This window comes from Paracoccidioides brasiliensis (assembly GCF_000150735.1).
Source record: "Paracoccidioides brasiliensis Pb18 unplaced genomic scaffold supercont2.6, whole genome shotgun sequence".
NCBI classification, from domain to species: Eukaryota; Fungi; Ascomycota; class Eurotiomycetes; order Onygenales; family Ajellomycetaceae; genus Paracoccidioides; species Paracoccidioides brasiliensis.
The window spans coordinates 146,253-161,347 of NW_011371363.1; the positions used below are offsets into that span (position 1 = coordinate 146,253).

General features: G+C 42.9%; 4 protein-coding genes across 4 annotated transcripts; 3 read left to right on the forward strand and 1 right to left on the reverse strand.

Annotated features, from left to right (window-relative positions):
- Positions 1–650: 650 nt before the first annotated feature.
- On the forward strand, positions 651–2,084 carry PADG_05145 (uncharacterized protein; the record flags this gene model as incomplete). The annotated part of the gene is made up of 4 exons (XM_010762593.1): positions 651–718; positions 808–923; positions 1,075–1,677; positions 1,780–2,084. The coding sequence occupies 4 exons, from the start codon at positions 651–653 to the stop codon at positions 2,082–2,084; spliced, it is 1,092 nt and encodes a 363-aa protein (XP_010760895.1).
- Positions 2,085–2,959: 875 nt separating this feature from the next.
- Positions 2,960–4,887, reverse strand: PADG_05146 (uncharacterized protein; the record flags this gene model as incomplete). The annotated part of the gene is made up of 2 exons (XM_010762310.1): positions 2,960–4,079; positions 4,139–4,887. 2 exons carry the CDS (start codon positions 4,885–4,887, stop codon positions 2,960–2,962), a joined length of 1,869 nt encoding a protein of 622 aa, XP_010760612.1.
- Positions 4,888–6,658: 1,771 nt separating this feature from the next.
- Positions 6,659–7,247, forward strand: PADG_05147 (uncharacterized protein; the record flags this gene model as incomplete). Its single annotated transcript, XM_010762311.1, has 2 exons — positions 6,659–6,822; positions 7,010–7,247. 2 exons carry the CDS (start codon positions 6,659–6,661, stop codon positions 7,245–7,247), a joined length of 402 nt encoding a protein of 133 aa, XP_010760613.1.
- Positions 7,248–13,490: 6,243 nt separating this feature from the next.
- PADG_11883 (uncharacterized protein) lies at positions 13,491–13,808 on the forward strand (the record flags this gene model as incomplete). The annotated part of the gene is made up of 2 exons (XM_010762805.1): positions 13,491–13,533; positions 13,573–13,808. 2 exons carry the CDS (start codon positions 13,491–13,493, stop codon positions 13,806–13,808), a joined length of 279 nt encoding a protein of 92 aa, XP_010761107.1.
- Between the last annotated feature and the right edge of the window lie 1,287 nt (positions 13,809–15,095).

Sequence of the window (15,095 nt, forward strand, 5' to 3'; positions counted from 1 at the left end):
TATCCATTTCAATAGAAATCATGCCATTGAACAGAATGTTAATAACTACGCCGTGTCTATTTCGTGTCTGATGTTGTCCACTTCAAGCGGCTTTATTACTTCCTTAACAGGAGTACGCCATGGGTGGCTTCGATCCTCACCTTTATTTTATCTTCTCACTGTCAAATCCTTCCAATCATTTAGTTACCAATCAATTCGCATCACAATAACGCGCTTCGAGCAAATAAATAGTTGTCATGCCCAAGCGCCGTCTATTGGGTTTCTGATTGTGTCTCTTTTTTTCTATTCGTTCTCTTAAATAGGTAATTCCAATTCTGAAACAAGTGGCAGGCTGCAGTCGATTCAGTGTGTTTTTGTATTGCGTCTTGTTGCATTGTGCTGGCATCTCTGTTCACTTATTCCCCTCAGTGTCTTTATTCTCTTCAACACAACTACATGCATTCATTTATTCCTACTAGGTGTTTTCTTTGTCTTCTTTCTCTTATAGTAAAATACAAGCAAATACCTCTGATTTCCGTTCTCACTGACCCACTCTCTCTTTCTTTCCAATGCTAACCCTCCGTCTCCTTTTCTCTCCTGTCCTCTCCATATTTCTCCTGGTTGACTCGCATCTATTGCGCCCTATATACGACACTGCCAGACGGAGCATCATGTTTGTTTTTCGCAGAGATGCCTTGCCCAAGGATCCTGTCTTTCCTGCTGACCTGAAACAGCTTGGGTATGCTTCAGATGTTACTGTTGCCTTTTGGTTTTTATTTCATTCTTTTGCCGAACATATTACTGCTTTGGCTAACGGTAAAACAATAGATACTTCATAAATGAAAGGGACCAGATCAAAATGATTACAAACCCAGAAGAAGATTTTCTCTACAAAATTAATGCCAATGATCGCTACAATGTGATGCAGAAAGAAGCTATGAATAGTAAACCTATCTATCTCCCTCTACTTCTAAGAACTTCAACCATTTCCTCTAGCATCTCATGCCTAGGAAGGAAACAGAGAATCTCAGTGCATGAGAAGATAAGGCTGACAACATTGCCATAATAAAAAATGTTTTTTTGAGAAAACAATAGCATGTATCCGAGAAATTGTCACCTCTCGTCTGGTCAATCTAGGTTTTGAAACCCTCCGCCTTCCAATCGGCGCAGCAGCAAATTCCCAACATGTTCCCATCCTAACCTCCAAGTCCTTTAAGTCCCAGGCCCGCCTCATCGTGGTTTTTGGCGAACCAACACAAGAATTGGGCATCTGGGCCTATCGCGTCATTGGCAAGGAGGGCATCAACATCGGCTCTGCTGTGAATTTTGCTTCTGCTGTCCTGGGGAACAACAACTGCTCCAATGGCCCTAAAACTGATGTGAACAGACTCACTAACTCTAAACCGCAGCCAGGAACAGGGCTCATTCTGACAAATCCCGGCCAGTTAGTATGGCACTGCGCCAACGAACGGGCTATTTCTCTGCCAATGTGGCATGCGCTTCCCAGACGCAGTGCCGTCGAGCCGCCAATGCGGATGACTTTCCGGAATAAGATTCCCGGAAATGAGACGTGGCAGAATCACATTACATACGTGTTTGAGGAAGTGTTGGGGAAACTGGCGGCGTCGGATGTGAAGATTGATGTCATTGGGTTGGCGGAGGGGGGATTGGGTGCTGTACGATATTTGGCTGAACACTGTATGTATATAGTTGTTACGTATCCCGTCAGCGAAGCTGGGCGCACATATCGTCAAACCACCAACCCCATACATCTAGTTGCAAACATCTAACCCAACACAGGGAGCGCCTGGAAGCCCCGTATCTCCTCTCTCTGCCTCACCAACCCACTACACGACACGAACCACCTCCACCCACCCGACTTCGCCAACTTCATTTCCACGCGCAGCCGCGCCTACTTGCTCTCGGAGAAGCCACTTGACACTCCGGTCGTCGGCCGATATGAGCATGGCTGCAACTGCTACTCCTCAGGAGAAGCATTGAATGTCGAATGTATCATACCGAGGGCGTGGGAGAGTATGCTGAGATGGCTGGATTCTATGTTCGAGGATCCGGGATTGGAGGAGATTGGTGTTATTGTTACGTAGGAGAAGGTGGAGGATGAAGAGGATGAGACACTGGATGAGCGGGGAGTAGAGGTCGTGGGTTGAGTGGATGGATGGACCCTTTGTGGACAGGGTGTTTTCTCTTGATCGACGGTGTTTTTCTCCTTTGAGGTGTTGGCTGCAAAGATGGAGTTTTACTCTAATATTTATTTATTTATTTATTTTTATTTTTTTAGTTTTATTTTATTTTTCTTTTTCACCTTTCATTGGAGCATGGGATTTGGAATGAAATACCCCCTCCCGCAACTTTTTCTGTTTAAAGCGCTCTGGGTTGGCTGGAGGGCATGCTGAATACTTTGAAGAATGCAACTCGATCCTATTTAATTTGAAAGAAGAAAAACAATTAACTAAATAAATTACTAGTCATGTAATCAGGATCTGACCCCTGTTGCAGTGAAGAAATATCGTTTTAAACGGAGGTTCCTTTTGCAGAGCATGGATTCTTCAACAAGAGGAATATGCGGGGTATTTATTCCAGTGGGGTAGATTGCCTCTCATCCCGCAGAAGTTCTTATACCAAGATACATGCTCACATTCGTAGGTTTAGACGACATAACCAAAGAACCAAAAAATAATTAAAGAAAGAAGGGATACGGTTACTGTACAAGCTGCGCAGAAATGAAACTATGCTCGAAATGTCCATCTAATCTCCCAACACCTTCTATTGTCATCTCTTTGAAACACTAGAGCAGTGGTATCTGTCAACAATCAGCGCCGTCCGCCATGCAGGACACAATTAGTCAACAATATCTATAAAACACAAAAACCCTTTCCTACGAAGTTCTGTACACGAGCAACAAAATACCAATCAAACACAAACATCTTTCCTCTCAACGTAACTTAAAACCATACCCTCATCACAATCCAGGCACACACCCCCAACAACAAACCTCTCTCAAGAACGGGAGCGGGCTCAATAGTCTTCCTCTCTGCCTGTGCTTCAGCATCCGCCCATCGACCTCATCGCCATCATCATCACCAGCAGCAGCAGCATCCGACATATTCCCATAAGACTCGCAATCCCACCACTCCACCCACTGCGCACGGACAGTCACAAATGACCTTGCGCACACCGAGCAGCGTTTCCCGCCCGCATCTCGGACCTTTTCAGCACGTTTTAAATGTTCCAGCGTTATCGCGGGACCGGCAAAGGTGTCTGGGTCGATGAGATGGGAGATTTTTGGACCGCGGTTATAGGCACGTAGAGCTAGCTCGCGGAGGGGTGGGGTGGGGGTGCGTGAAAAAGAGTGTGGTAACGATTGCGGGGAAGAAAACGATGAAAACGGGATCGGGATGTTGATGTTGGTATTTGTCTCAGGAGCGTCTACAGGGAGTCCGTCTGCGTCGAAATATTTCACAATGCCTGTCGCGACGGGGATGGTGATGGGGATGCGATCACGTAGGGGTATTGCTAGTGGTTTCTCTGTGGGTGATGGAGGTGCGTTTACTATTTTATCCTTTTTTGGCTCCGTGTCCTCATCCTCCTTTACCACAAATGTGCCATCTTGTCGGACGTGGCAATGCCATTGCGCCACATTCGAGGTATCAGGCATCACGAACGGGTTCGGGTGAACTGTCAATTGCCTTAGTTCCGTGTTCCTCTTCTGCAAGAGCTGCAGCACCTCATATGGCAGACAAGAGAGCTGGTTGCCCGCCACATTCAGCTCGCGCAGCTTGGTCAGGTTTCTGATGGAGCCTGGGATCTGTTCCAGTTCGTTGTGCCGCACGCTCAGAACGCTGAGGTTGGAGAGTTCGAAGACTTCTGCAGTTAGGGTTTTTAGTTGGTTGTTGGTCATGAAAAGGCAGAGGAATGGCTCGAAGGAGCTGAAGAATTGCTCGCAGTTGGTGGGAGATCTGGAAATGGAAAAGGATGAGGAAGAAGGACGGGGATTGTCCATTTCGGTGATTACGGGATACTTGGTGAATTGAGAGATTGGGCGGAGGAGTCCGGAGGGGATGGAGCCCATATTAAGGTTGCTTGATATATATCAATGGATGTTTATATTTAAGAGGGGAGATAGGAGAGATATCCATACGAGATGTCAATGAACTCATGCCCCATCTCAAGACAATCCGAAATAATCTTCCGTGCCTGCTTATGTTGAAAGGACTCTTGCACCACCGTCGTCATCGTCTGGACAACTTGTGCATTATTATCTACTTGGCGACTGCGCGCAAACATAGGTCCACGCAGGAACACCGAGCATTGCTCTCTAGCTTCAACATATCCATTGCTGCCGGTTGATACGGCAGCGGCAGAGGCAGGGGTCGAGGAAGCAGTAGTCTCTTTACCATAAGGCGAAATAGCAGCAAACCCTCCAAACCCATTCGCACCTGAAGCGCAAGTATTCCACATTCCCGACTCGACAGAATCATCGCTAGCCAACCACACTCCACTATCTAAATTGCGCTTATCCTTAAATTCAGTCCTCCTCTTCTTGTCTGCAGCGGCATGCTTCTCCTTCTCTGTTTCTTCTTCCCCCCACCATGTCCCCCGATATTGCCGTTTTCTCGTCACCGGCAGTTGCGGCACTCTCCCGCGACTACCAGGACGCGTCGTCGCATTCAACTGCTGCTGCTGCTGCTGCTGCTCCTGCTCCGAGCCATTATGATAATTCTCGAGAGTTGATGATTGGAAATCATCACTTGAGAATAGCGGTGGGTCACTTGAAGGCAAGGAGCTCTCGAAGGCGAAATGATTACTCTGATGGTGCAGATTGGGAGGGAGAGCGGCCGCACGTTGGCGAGAGCGGCGCGGCGGTGGCAGGGGGAAGTCGTCGTCCATTTTATTTATTTTATCTTTATATCTTTATTTCATTGTGTGTTTGCCTTGCACGTTGCTTCAATTGCGTGCAATTGCGTGCCGGCAAACGGCGATCAAATAAAAATAAAAATAAAAAATGATGCTGTCAGTTCAGGAGATCAACAGAATCTTTGGTTATCCGTAACTGACCGTGCGACCCGCGATTTTGGGTCGGTTGGCAATGACTAAGCACCGACAGTGCCATTTTCACGTTTTCTGGTGCTAGGATCCACAACATCTTCTAGAAGTCCCAGGGATCAAAGGATCAAGCGACGATAGCGGGCTTTATGACTCCGGGTGTTCTGACAGACTCCATTTTTAAGGAAACGATGGGACAGGAACCGGGACGGACCGATGGTTCAACAGCTCATCAGCGCTGATGGGAAGAGCATGAAATTTTGGTGGGATATGATCTACAAATGAATTTAACGCGCCATATCCTACGTTGTTTAAACTGTGCGATTGCTTTTTGTTTTTGATGAAGTTCTCAAGTGAATAGCAAACCTGCTCGTGACGAAGCCGAGAAATCACATTGAGCAGTAAAAAGGGGAGTGAGTGAGTGACCAGTGAATCTCACCCATGTCATAACTGTTGCTGAGGGGATGCAACACAATGATACAATCAATCAATTGAGTAGAGTGAAGAATAGTAAAAGGGGGAGATAAAATATAAACCCTCAAATCGGTTACCATAGAAATGTTTCCACAACAGAATACAACACAGGCACTCCCTCCACCAAAACAAGAAAAGGAAAAGGTCGGAACAACTCTAAAACAAAAACCAATGAAACGCCTCCGCTGGGCAGGACCTGGATATAGTTCTCGTTCTTTTCCATTGCAAACACCGTATCACATCAAAAATCAAAGCAAACGCTTCGGAGAATAACGCAAGAAAAAAGGGGGGGTAGAAAATATAAAAATCAAAAAAGAAAAAAAGAAGAAAAGGGAGAAGAGCCAAGGACATAGGGATAGAATCAAAGGTAGTAAACCAGAATATCTCTGTTCTTCTCCAAAATAACAACAAGTTCTCTAACGAACAAATAGGCGCTTGTCAGTGTGGGCAGTTGAGAAACTGCAAGGGCAAATTGACACGACAGCGAAGAAGTGAAGATGGGTATTTTATAGGAGTGTTCCAAGCTCATCATCCCTAAAGTTCGGATTGTAAATGGGGGTATCTGGTCCAAACCTTGAGAAAACAGCAGGGGATTTTCCCGTTGTGTATCCATCATTAAAAAAAATAAAATTAAAATAAAAAGGCGAGGCACAAATAAGGGCTAAGGTATCTGAAAATAAAATGGGACGATCGTCGAGAAGCAAGTGTCTCAAAACATGAGAACGAAAATCAAGTAGAGGAGGAGAGGATTGGAGTTTGAAGGATGGAGTATTAACAATACAGAGTTGGATCAGTCGCGCAAGGCTGGAACGGGGGGAACCGGTTTATGTGCATGTACCACAGTCGAGTCTTGTCGACAGCAGAAGACGAATCGAGAATAAAATACATGAACATTCCACGGGAGCTGGATGTGGGTATCTTTCGAATTGAAGTCATCATTAAAAAATATAGTAGTGGATTAAAAACTAACCAAATCCGGACGTTTAATCGATCTTCCTTGGAGTTGCTGTGGTTTATAATCGTGCGTTTGCGTCTTGAGCCTCTCTCACACTCGTCTTACAGCCTCCCATCCTCTTTCTTGTTTCGTTCTGGGGTTTACAGAGCTGCGCCCAGGAGCACCGCGAAACCTCCAGCCATCACCATGGGCAACGTCGTCGGGGCAACGCCCAAAGCAGCATTTGATTTGGTCAATGGGAAGACATTTGTTGCATTAGCCACAGCTGCGTTGGGAGCAGGAGTGGAGGTAGTGGAATTTCGTGTAGTGGTGGGGGAGCCGGCGGAGCGGAAGACGGTAATGGTCACGGTGTGGGTTATTGTGGTTGTTCTTGTTGTAGTGCCCTCGTCATCAGCGAATGCAAGTTGCGGCGCAAGGAGTAGGAAGAGTGCAGAGAATAACGTGAGGATATTCATATTTGCAGTTGTTTTTCGTTTTGTTTGGACGTTTTGAGTATGGATGACGAGACGATACGTGTTAAAGGATATTCCACACCAGACAACAACAACAACAACAACAACAACAGCAACCAGAAAGGAAGATTGATATCGAGATCGAGATGCTCCGTGCGACGAGGATGGGAGAGATATTGCAAGGGATTAAGAGGAGCCGATTTACGCGTGGATTTACGAGCGAGCGGACAGGAACCCGCAACGTGTTTCGGAAGTATTCTCAGAAAATTTGCTCGCAAACGGCAGACTGCGGTCAAGCGCTGGAGGGTCTAGATTACTTTTAAGGAAAACAGATCAAGTGCGAAAGGAACGATTATCGCAAAGCAATGGAGTAGTCCAAGGAATAAATTACTGGTAAGGAGTGTAGAGAGAGCACTGCTCGACCGGGAATGGGGTGCTTTAGAAAAGAGCGTGGGAGGCTTTGGGGGAAACGCCTGGTAACTAAGGAGGGAACCAGACGTGCGGGTATATAAGAGGTAAGACGAAGAGAGCGGACTCGGGCGCAAGGCAAAAGGGCAACGAACGGGACAGGGGCCAAGGGACAGGGACAGGGGGGGATTTTGGTAGATTACATTAGCTCTCAGACCCCACCCCAGGAGCCAAGACTAACCAGAAGAATCATAGTGGGCAGTGATGATTCGCTCTCCGTGGCCCGACCCAGCGCCCAAGGTTCGCCAGGCACAACAGGCACAGCCGTACCATTCACCGATCCACCACCCCCCAATACCAGATCCGGACTTTCCATGAAATATGGCTATTTGGGGGGAGATTGCGGCGGTGGGGGGGGGGGGATTTCTTGAGGGGATATTACTATTCTGCATAGGCTCCGTCGCAACAACCCCACATTCCACATTGTCACTTCTTCCGTCCTCTCTTCGCTTTGTGCGTGCCCTGGTTTTGTCCCGGAAGCCGCTCTCAATTCAATGTTACCTTCCAGCAGAGAACCGTTGGCTATGACAGCGTCCACGCTATCCAGCAATTAGGTGCTCATGGGCAGCGCCAGCCCAATACAGCTGGACGAAGGCTGACCAAATACCATCTGCCCAATTTCGCTAGTACGGTCTCATTTCGTGTTGGCAAAATCTGACAGGCAAAAGGCGCATAGGCAGAGACGACGCCGAGACTCCAGAAATGAAATTAAGGTGTTTCTTGGACGACGACGACGACTAGGACTCCAGGTTTTCTTAAGCGCTGTGTCTTTTATTCCCTACACTGTAAGAATTCATCATGCTCTAGCTGTAACATCATCCGCAAGGTAGTTAACAGGGGCATACTGAAAGAACCCATCAGGCAGGCATTCAAAAGTTAAAAGGTGTGGAGATTCTTGCGTCTATATCGTCATCGTGATTGCATTAGGAGAACCGGGACAGAACATCCGTACCTGCATTGAAGAGAGGGGAACAAGGGCAGACCGGAAACATAAGGCATCATCGTCAGACAACAAAAAACAAACAGCAAACAGATGCTCCAGACACAAACAAAGAGAAAATCAACATGATGCAGCAGAGAAAGGTTCTAGTTGGCCTAAGTTCTTCACCACTAACTACTTTACGTAACGCCTCCACCACCCCCACTCCCTCCGCGATTCCCTTGTGACGGGCCAGTCGAGAACAGCTGCTTGAATGAAGAAAATGGCTGCGCTGAAGAAAGCAGAAGTAACAGATTGTAGAGTCTTATCAACATATTTCACTGTAATTGAAGTTTGGCGCCCTTGACCTAACTAATCCCAGCGACCGGTCGCTCTTCAGGTCCTTCGACCTTTTCAGGGCGGCTCCGGAGTTCCTGGTTGGCTTGTTCCTAGCATGAATATAATAAGCCCAAGGACCGATCAACTTCTCCCTTTTCGTCTAATTCTTTTGTGTGGTCCGATGGGGCAAATGAAGCATGCATTGGTCGAAATGAAGAATTCTATCATTATTTCCTGTCCATTTTTAGTAATGCTGTTCTACTTTCAAGGCTGTGAACGACCAGAACTTGCTTTTTGGTCTGTGGTTCAATTAGGGCTACTCAGGTAACCCTAACCCTAATCCCAACCTACAACCCTAACCCTGGTATTTAGGGGCGGTGACGTTGAATCAAGATGCAGAAGTAATAAGTGAGTAGTGTATGTGCAGAGGGATGTATACTCCGTCGGCTGTGTGTTTTTGAGATTGATGTGATCAGAGTTGATCAAGGTTTCAAAGTGGGCCAAACCACGTTCAATTGTAACCCCCATTACGAGTTAACATCGCCTGCTGCTCAGAGGAAGGAAAGAGAATGCCGGAATCCTTACCCTTTGTTCTATTTCTCCTTGCGCAAAGGGTTAGGTTCTCTCATGGGTAACATTAGCTATCCTTCAAAACTGAATTTGACCCGGTGTTCGCTTGTGAATAATGACGTTATCATCCCTGTCTGTCAACTTCATTCTGGCATCCATTTTTTTTTTTGGTTTTGGAATTTTGACCTCTTCCATTGATAAAACAGCTCTGCTATTCTTTAACAGCTTTGCCTAGAACACGGAGAGATATCCCTCATCAATGTTGCCATATTCCTCCAGCCACGCTGGACCCATCCATTCACACGACGATGGACCTAATTCATCTGAACTTCGTGGTGTAAAAATAACATCACCACATTCAACCAAACACCAAGGCGAAGTTGGAACCTTGACACTGGCTCCTCGGATATTTCGGGCCGAGCGGGCAGGCTCACCCACGGTCAATGCTTACAAAAATAAAAGAAAGAAAGAAAAAAAAAAATTCAGGTTGCATTTTCTCCCGGAAACACGGGGCTGCTTCTTGAAGCCCATATCTTACTAAAAATGCCTATTGTATCGTTCATTAGATGTGGATGTTTGCTGCTCGTATGACAAGCTCAATCCCGTATTCATGCGCCAGTTTCACTCTAGCCCTACAGGAATCCATGCGCTGCTCTCAATTTTGTCACCGCCGATCATCTCATCTTAGAGGAGGAAAAATAAAGGGGAAATAGAGTTATATAATACTTTGACTTTTTAAACTCCATTATTATTGCTGATCACGGCGATCCGACGGCACGCGAAGTTTTTCGGGCGCACAGCGGAACTGAGCCTCGAATAAAAAGAGCTGCTAATTTTCCTTCCCACTAACTTTTTAGTTTTTATATATTTATTTATCCTCTTTTTGAGAGGCACTTTTTACTTTAAAACTTTGACAGGGAGCAATCGTCACTTGTAGCGAATTCCTTCTTTTAAACCTGCCGACCTGCAAAGGCTCGCTCAGTTTGACCTGCAAGCGTGAGCAGACTAGGTGTGGCAATAATAATGAACTTTTGAATTTTTATTTTGCTGACAAGCTGCTCTAGGAAATTGAAGTTGTACCGGCCCTGCCAATTTCTACAGCGAGCCTATTGATGATAGGCTGGGAACGGAGTACAGTACAAGCCGGGTTATTGCAGGCCAGATTGCGCGGGCATTGTCGCCAGTTCTTGACAACCCGGGAAATTGCCGGATGTACGGTTTCGCCGTTTATTATCACGACTTTTACCCCTAATTACATGCATCAGACACAGTACGTAGGCTGCAGCAAGATGGGAAAGGGAAGCGTGGACACTTGGTCGCGGGCGGCCTTGACACCAATGGTAGTTGCAGAGAAAGGGATAAGTAGCTGTATTGCATAACTACGTCAAGGGTAAACAATAGATGGGTTGAATGGCATGGGCATGTTTTCCTGACATGGGACGTGCTGTGAAGCCCAAAAGAGTCCGTTGGCAGTATCGATTTAAGCATCCCTCCTTTGTCTATGTTGTCGTCGAATTTGGTTTTCAACCTCCTCTAGGCTATAACGTTAAATCCCAAGTGATAGCATCCTACAAAGGAAAAAAAAAAAAAAATTCTTCATGAAGAGATGGGTTATTACCCCTTCCGACCTCGAATTCAGAGCTTAGGATATTGTCATCGTCAACTTTCTCCATTATTATTAACACTTAACACCTTCAGCATGTAGTTAAGCCCTGGTTTGTTTATGCTAGGGACGCGCTTTTCCTACGGGAAGATGCAAAACAAGTCAATTGCAGCTGTTAGCATCTTCCTATAAATCCGGCGGCTCGCCTATAGCTGCTCCGTCTGCGAAATAATAAAGCCAGACTGCAGAGACAATCCATTAAGCTGCTAGAATAGCCAAATAAGTTTGATTTTCACTCATATTTGCTGAATAAATGCTGAATATTAAACTGTACGAAGGTTGAAGCTACTTGTGTTTGAATTGGTGCATACTGAAATAGACTAACTATATCACATGAGTAACGTAATCAACCACCCAACCCCCGTTTACACCCAACGCCCGCTCAAATCTTCATTTTTCATTCATCTTTAACCACCCACAACATGCACCACGAAGCAGTTATACAAGCCGCTATTGATGATTTGAACGCGCAATTAACGCCTAATTACACTGAGACCGCTAAAAAATATGTAATCAGCTGATATACATTGTCAAGGCGTTATAGAGGCGTTCAAATGTCAAGAAAGGAAGCAAGCTCTATCCACTGCAAAGCTCTCACTGATTCGCAAGAAAAACGGCTCCTTTTTCATATCAATTGATTGGCAGATCGCGGTTTCCCTTGTACGCCCCAAATCCTTCATAATCTCGTTGTTGATATTCTAAAAGCACCTATTGGAGTCAACTGGGTGGCTCAGTTCTGCGATTGCCACAAGGATGTGATCAAGTCACTCTATCTGTGAAATATTGATCAAAAATGCAAGATTGCAGACAATTCTGCATACTTCAAGCATTATTTTGATCTTGTAATAGATTTCTTTCTTATACTGCTTTTTTAATTCTCAACTTGCTAATTTATCTTAATTTTCAGCTGCAGGCAAAAATCACGAAATACAACCTTGAACCTGCGAATATCTACAACTTTGATGAGAAAGGATTCCTATTAGGATTCATTCACACCCTCAAACGTATTGTATCGATTAATTCGCTCAAATCGGGCCGTATGATAGGTGCCAGCCAGGATGGCAGTCGAGAATTCATAACACTACTTGCCTCAATTTGTGCAGATGGAACTTCGCTCCCACCTGCTCTCATATATCAAGGGGAATCAAGAGATATGCAAGATACTTGGCTCGAAGATTTTGATAGTGAAAAGGATCAGGCCTACTTCGCTGCTTCAGAAAATGGGTGGAGCAATGATGAATATGGGTTAACGTGATTGAAGAAGATCTTTGAACCTCTTACAAAAAAGAAGGCAGGCCGCAGATATAGACTTCTTATATTGAATGGCCACTCATCCCATGTTAATATGGCATTCATCAATTACGCAGATTGGAATCGAATTCTACTTGCTGTCTTTCCTCCCCATTCTACACACTGATTACAGCCACTAGATGTTGGGATATTTGGACCATTGGGTAAATCATATTCCAAACAACTGAATGAATGAATGAGAACTGGAATGGGATTCATACACACTACAAAGAGGTCTTTTTGGCAGCTTTTTGACACTGCGTGGAAGGAGGCAGTTACATCTTCAAATATTGAAGCTGCATTTGCTGCTACTGGCCTACATCCATTCAATCCGGAACACATTCTTAAAAAGCTTCAAATACGACCTTGCACCCCCCCTGACGCAATATATCAACCAAGAACACCTACTTCTATTGTTGGCCTGTGGAAATTGGTGAAGCAAGTCAAGCAACAGCAGCATCAAATATCTAATGATCTCAACCGGGTGATCCGTGCAGGGGAAAATCTTGCTCTTGATAAAGAGGTTCTTTTAATAGAGAATCAGCAGCTTCAAAGAGCTCTTAATCAAGAGAGGAGACATTGCAAGTGTGGCAGGGCAATGGGGTTGCTAGATCCCTTGAATCCATCATTGACACAGTTCTTCTCACCAGCAAAGGTGCAGAGCATCTGTGAGAATTTGGCGGCCTCAGAGGTTGCCAAAAAGGATGAGCAAGCTTGTAAGGAGGATGCAAAGCTGCAATACACTATTCTTAAGGAACAGAAGGAGGCAGATATCATCCAGCAGAGGATGGAGTGGGAGGCAGCTTGCCAGGCCACAAAACAGCAAAAGGAAATGGATAAGGCCGCAAGAGCTGCTCAACGGCAGATTGACAAGGAGCTTAGAGATGAGAAAAAGGCTCAGGAGCAAAAAGAAAAGGAAGAACGAGCTGCTGTACGGCTACAATCACAATTGAATAAGAAGATGATTGAAGAATTCAAAAATCACCTTACTAATCGGGAAAGTAGACCCTCGATTTCGCAAAGAGTGGCTAAATCGCGTTTTCAGAGCCCTGCCAGGGTGCCCACAGATCCACTGCCAGAGGGATATGACGATATTGCAATCTCTACTGGTTTAATGACTGCTTGCTCACTGAATCTGCCTCCACCCAAGATTTCATGTTCTGGGCGAGTTATTAAGCCAAACAAATGTTTACTGAATTAGCTATATATTTTTATATGTAATTTTCTATATATATTTTCATCCTATAATATATCATCTTAAAATCTAATTGCGTTGTTGAAATAACGTTGAAAATATTTCATCATAGTGATGGCGAAATGGCGGGCGTTGGGTGTAAACGGGCGTTGGGTGGTGGATTACGTTAGTGATGTTGATTTAAAAAGTGATGTAGTTAAACAGTAAGAGAATACTGCCCAGGTCAGCTTAACCCCACTGACACTCTGTCAAGGCGCTCAGACTATGCCATAGTCAATGAGGAAGAAGATTCTGTTACTGGACCTCTTCCAAAAGTGCAGAGCAGTGCCACAGAGGCAACAATGCACTCCGTAAAAGCAGGAGACAGAGTTCTTGAGTCCCAAGTTGAGGCTGGCACTAAAGATCATAAACTTCTCATGTCATGTCTTGCGGCAATATGACTTGCATAAAATGAAACAGCCTACAAACTTCAGTTAAATAGCTTCTTGATTTTATTAAAGAGCTGCAGAAGAGAGATGCCTCAACTGCATTTTAAATATAGAATTTAAAAAATTAAATTTTTGAATTAGACGTAACTGAAAAGTTCTATGAGTTAGAAAATATCTCAGCAAAATTATATTACTGACAATTAAATGCTCATAATCTTCTATTGCTAAATGAATTAGTTTTTGTTCTCAATAGTAAAGAAGTGTATTAAAAGCTATTAAGAATTTATTATGATAATTTTTATACTTAGTATTTTAGAATTTAAAAAAATTAAAAAGTTTTTTTAATTATAAATATATTTGAAATTAATTAAAAGTAAATATTAAAAAATATATATAAATATAAAATATTCATCAAAAAATAAAGATATTGAAATATAAGTAGTAAAAAAAATATTATCATTACTAATATTAAAAAACTTATAAATTTTTTTTATTAAATTTTATTATAAATTTTTTTAAATTAATAAAATTAAAAGAATATAATTTATTTTTATTATAATTAATTATTTTTAAAAGATAATTTAATATATTTTCATTTATAAATAATTAAAATAATTATCTATATTAAATTTTAAAACTTTTAAAGTATTATATTTATTTAAAAATATTGAAAATCTTTAAAATATAATTATATAAAAAAGAAAAAAAATCTCTATTTATTATTATATAATCTTTATTATTGAAAATTAACTAATGTAATTTTCAAGTAAATAGAACACTCAAGTAAGTAGAATATTAAATTAATATATTTTAATTGACTAGATTTTAAATCAAATTATCTCAATATCATAACACTTAATTAAATTAAATTAAATTTCACTAGATTGAGAATATTTTATTCTTATATGATCAAGAGTATTACAATTGCTGTAGTATTGTAAAGCTTGTTGATATGATACAAACTCAGATGATTGAGACTTATAAAATTGAATAACTATATATTTAACAGATATAGTAAATGAAATAATAAGATTCTGAGTTTTATTTCTAGTTAAACCTTCTATATATTGAATTTGACATCTAGATTTTTTCTGTTTTTACTTCTCTATTTTATTTATATTAAATATATTCTGATATTACTTCTTTATAATAGTGGTACTAACTATGCTATATTCACAAATGTTGATAATTTGATCAAGATCTTCTACTAAGCTCTGAGATTGATCTTTCATAAGCTTTTTAATTTTTTTTACTTGTTGCTGCAATTGCTAGAAATTACTAGATGTTTAAAGAACTCAG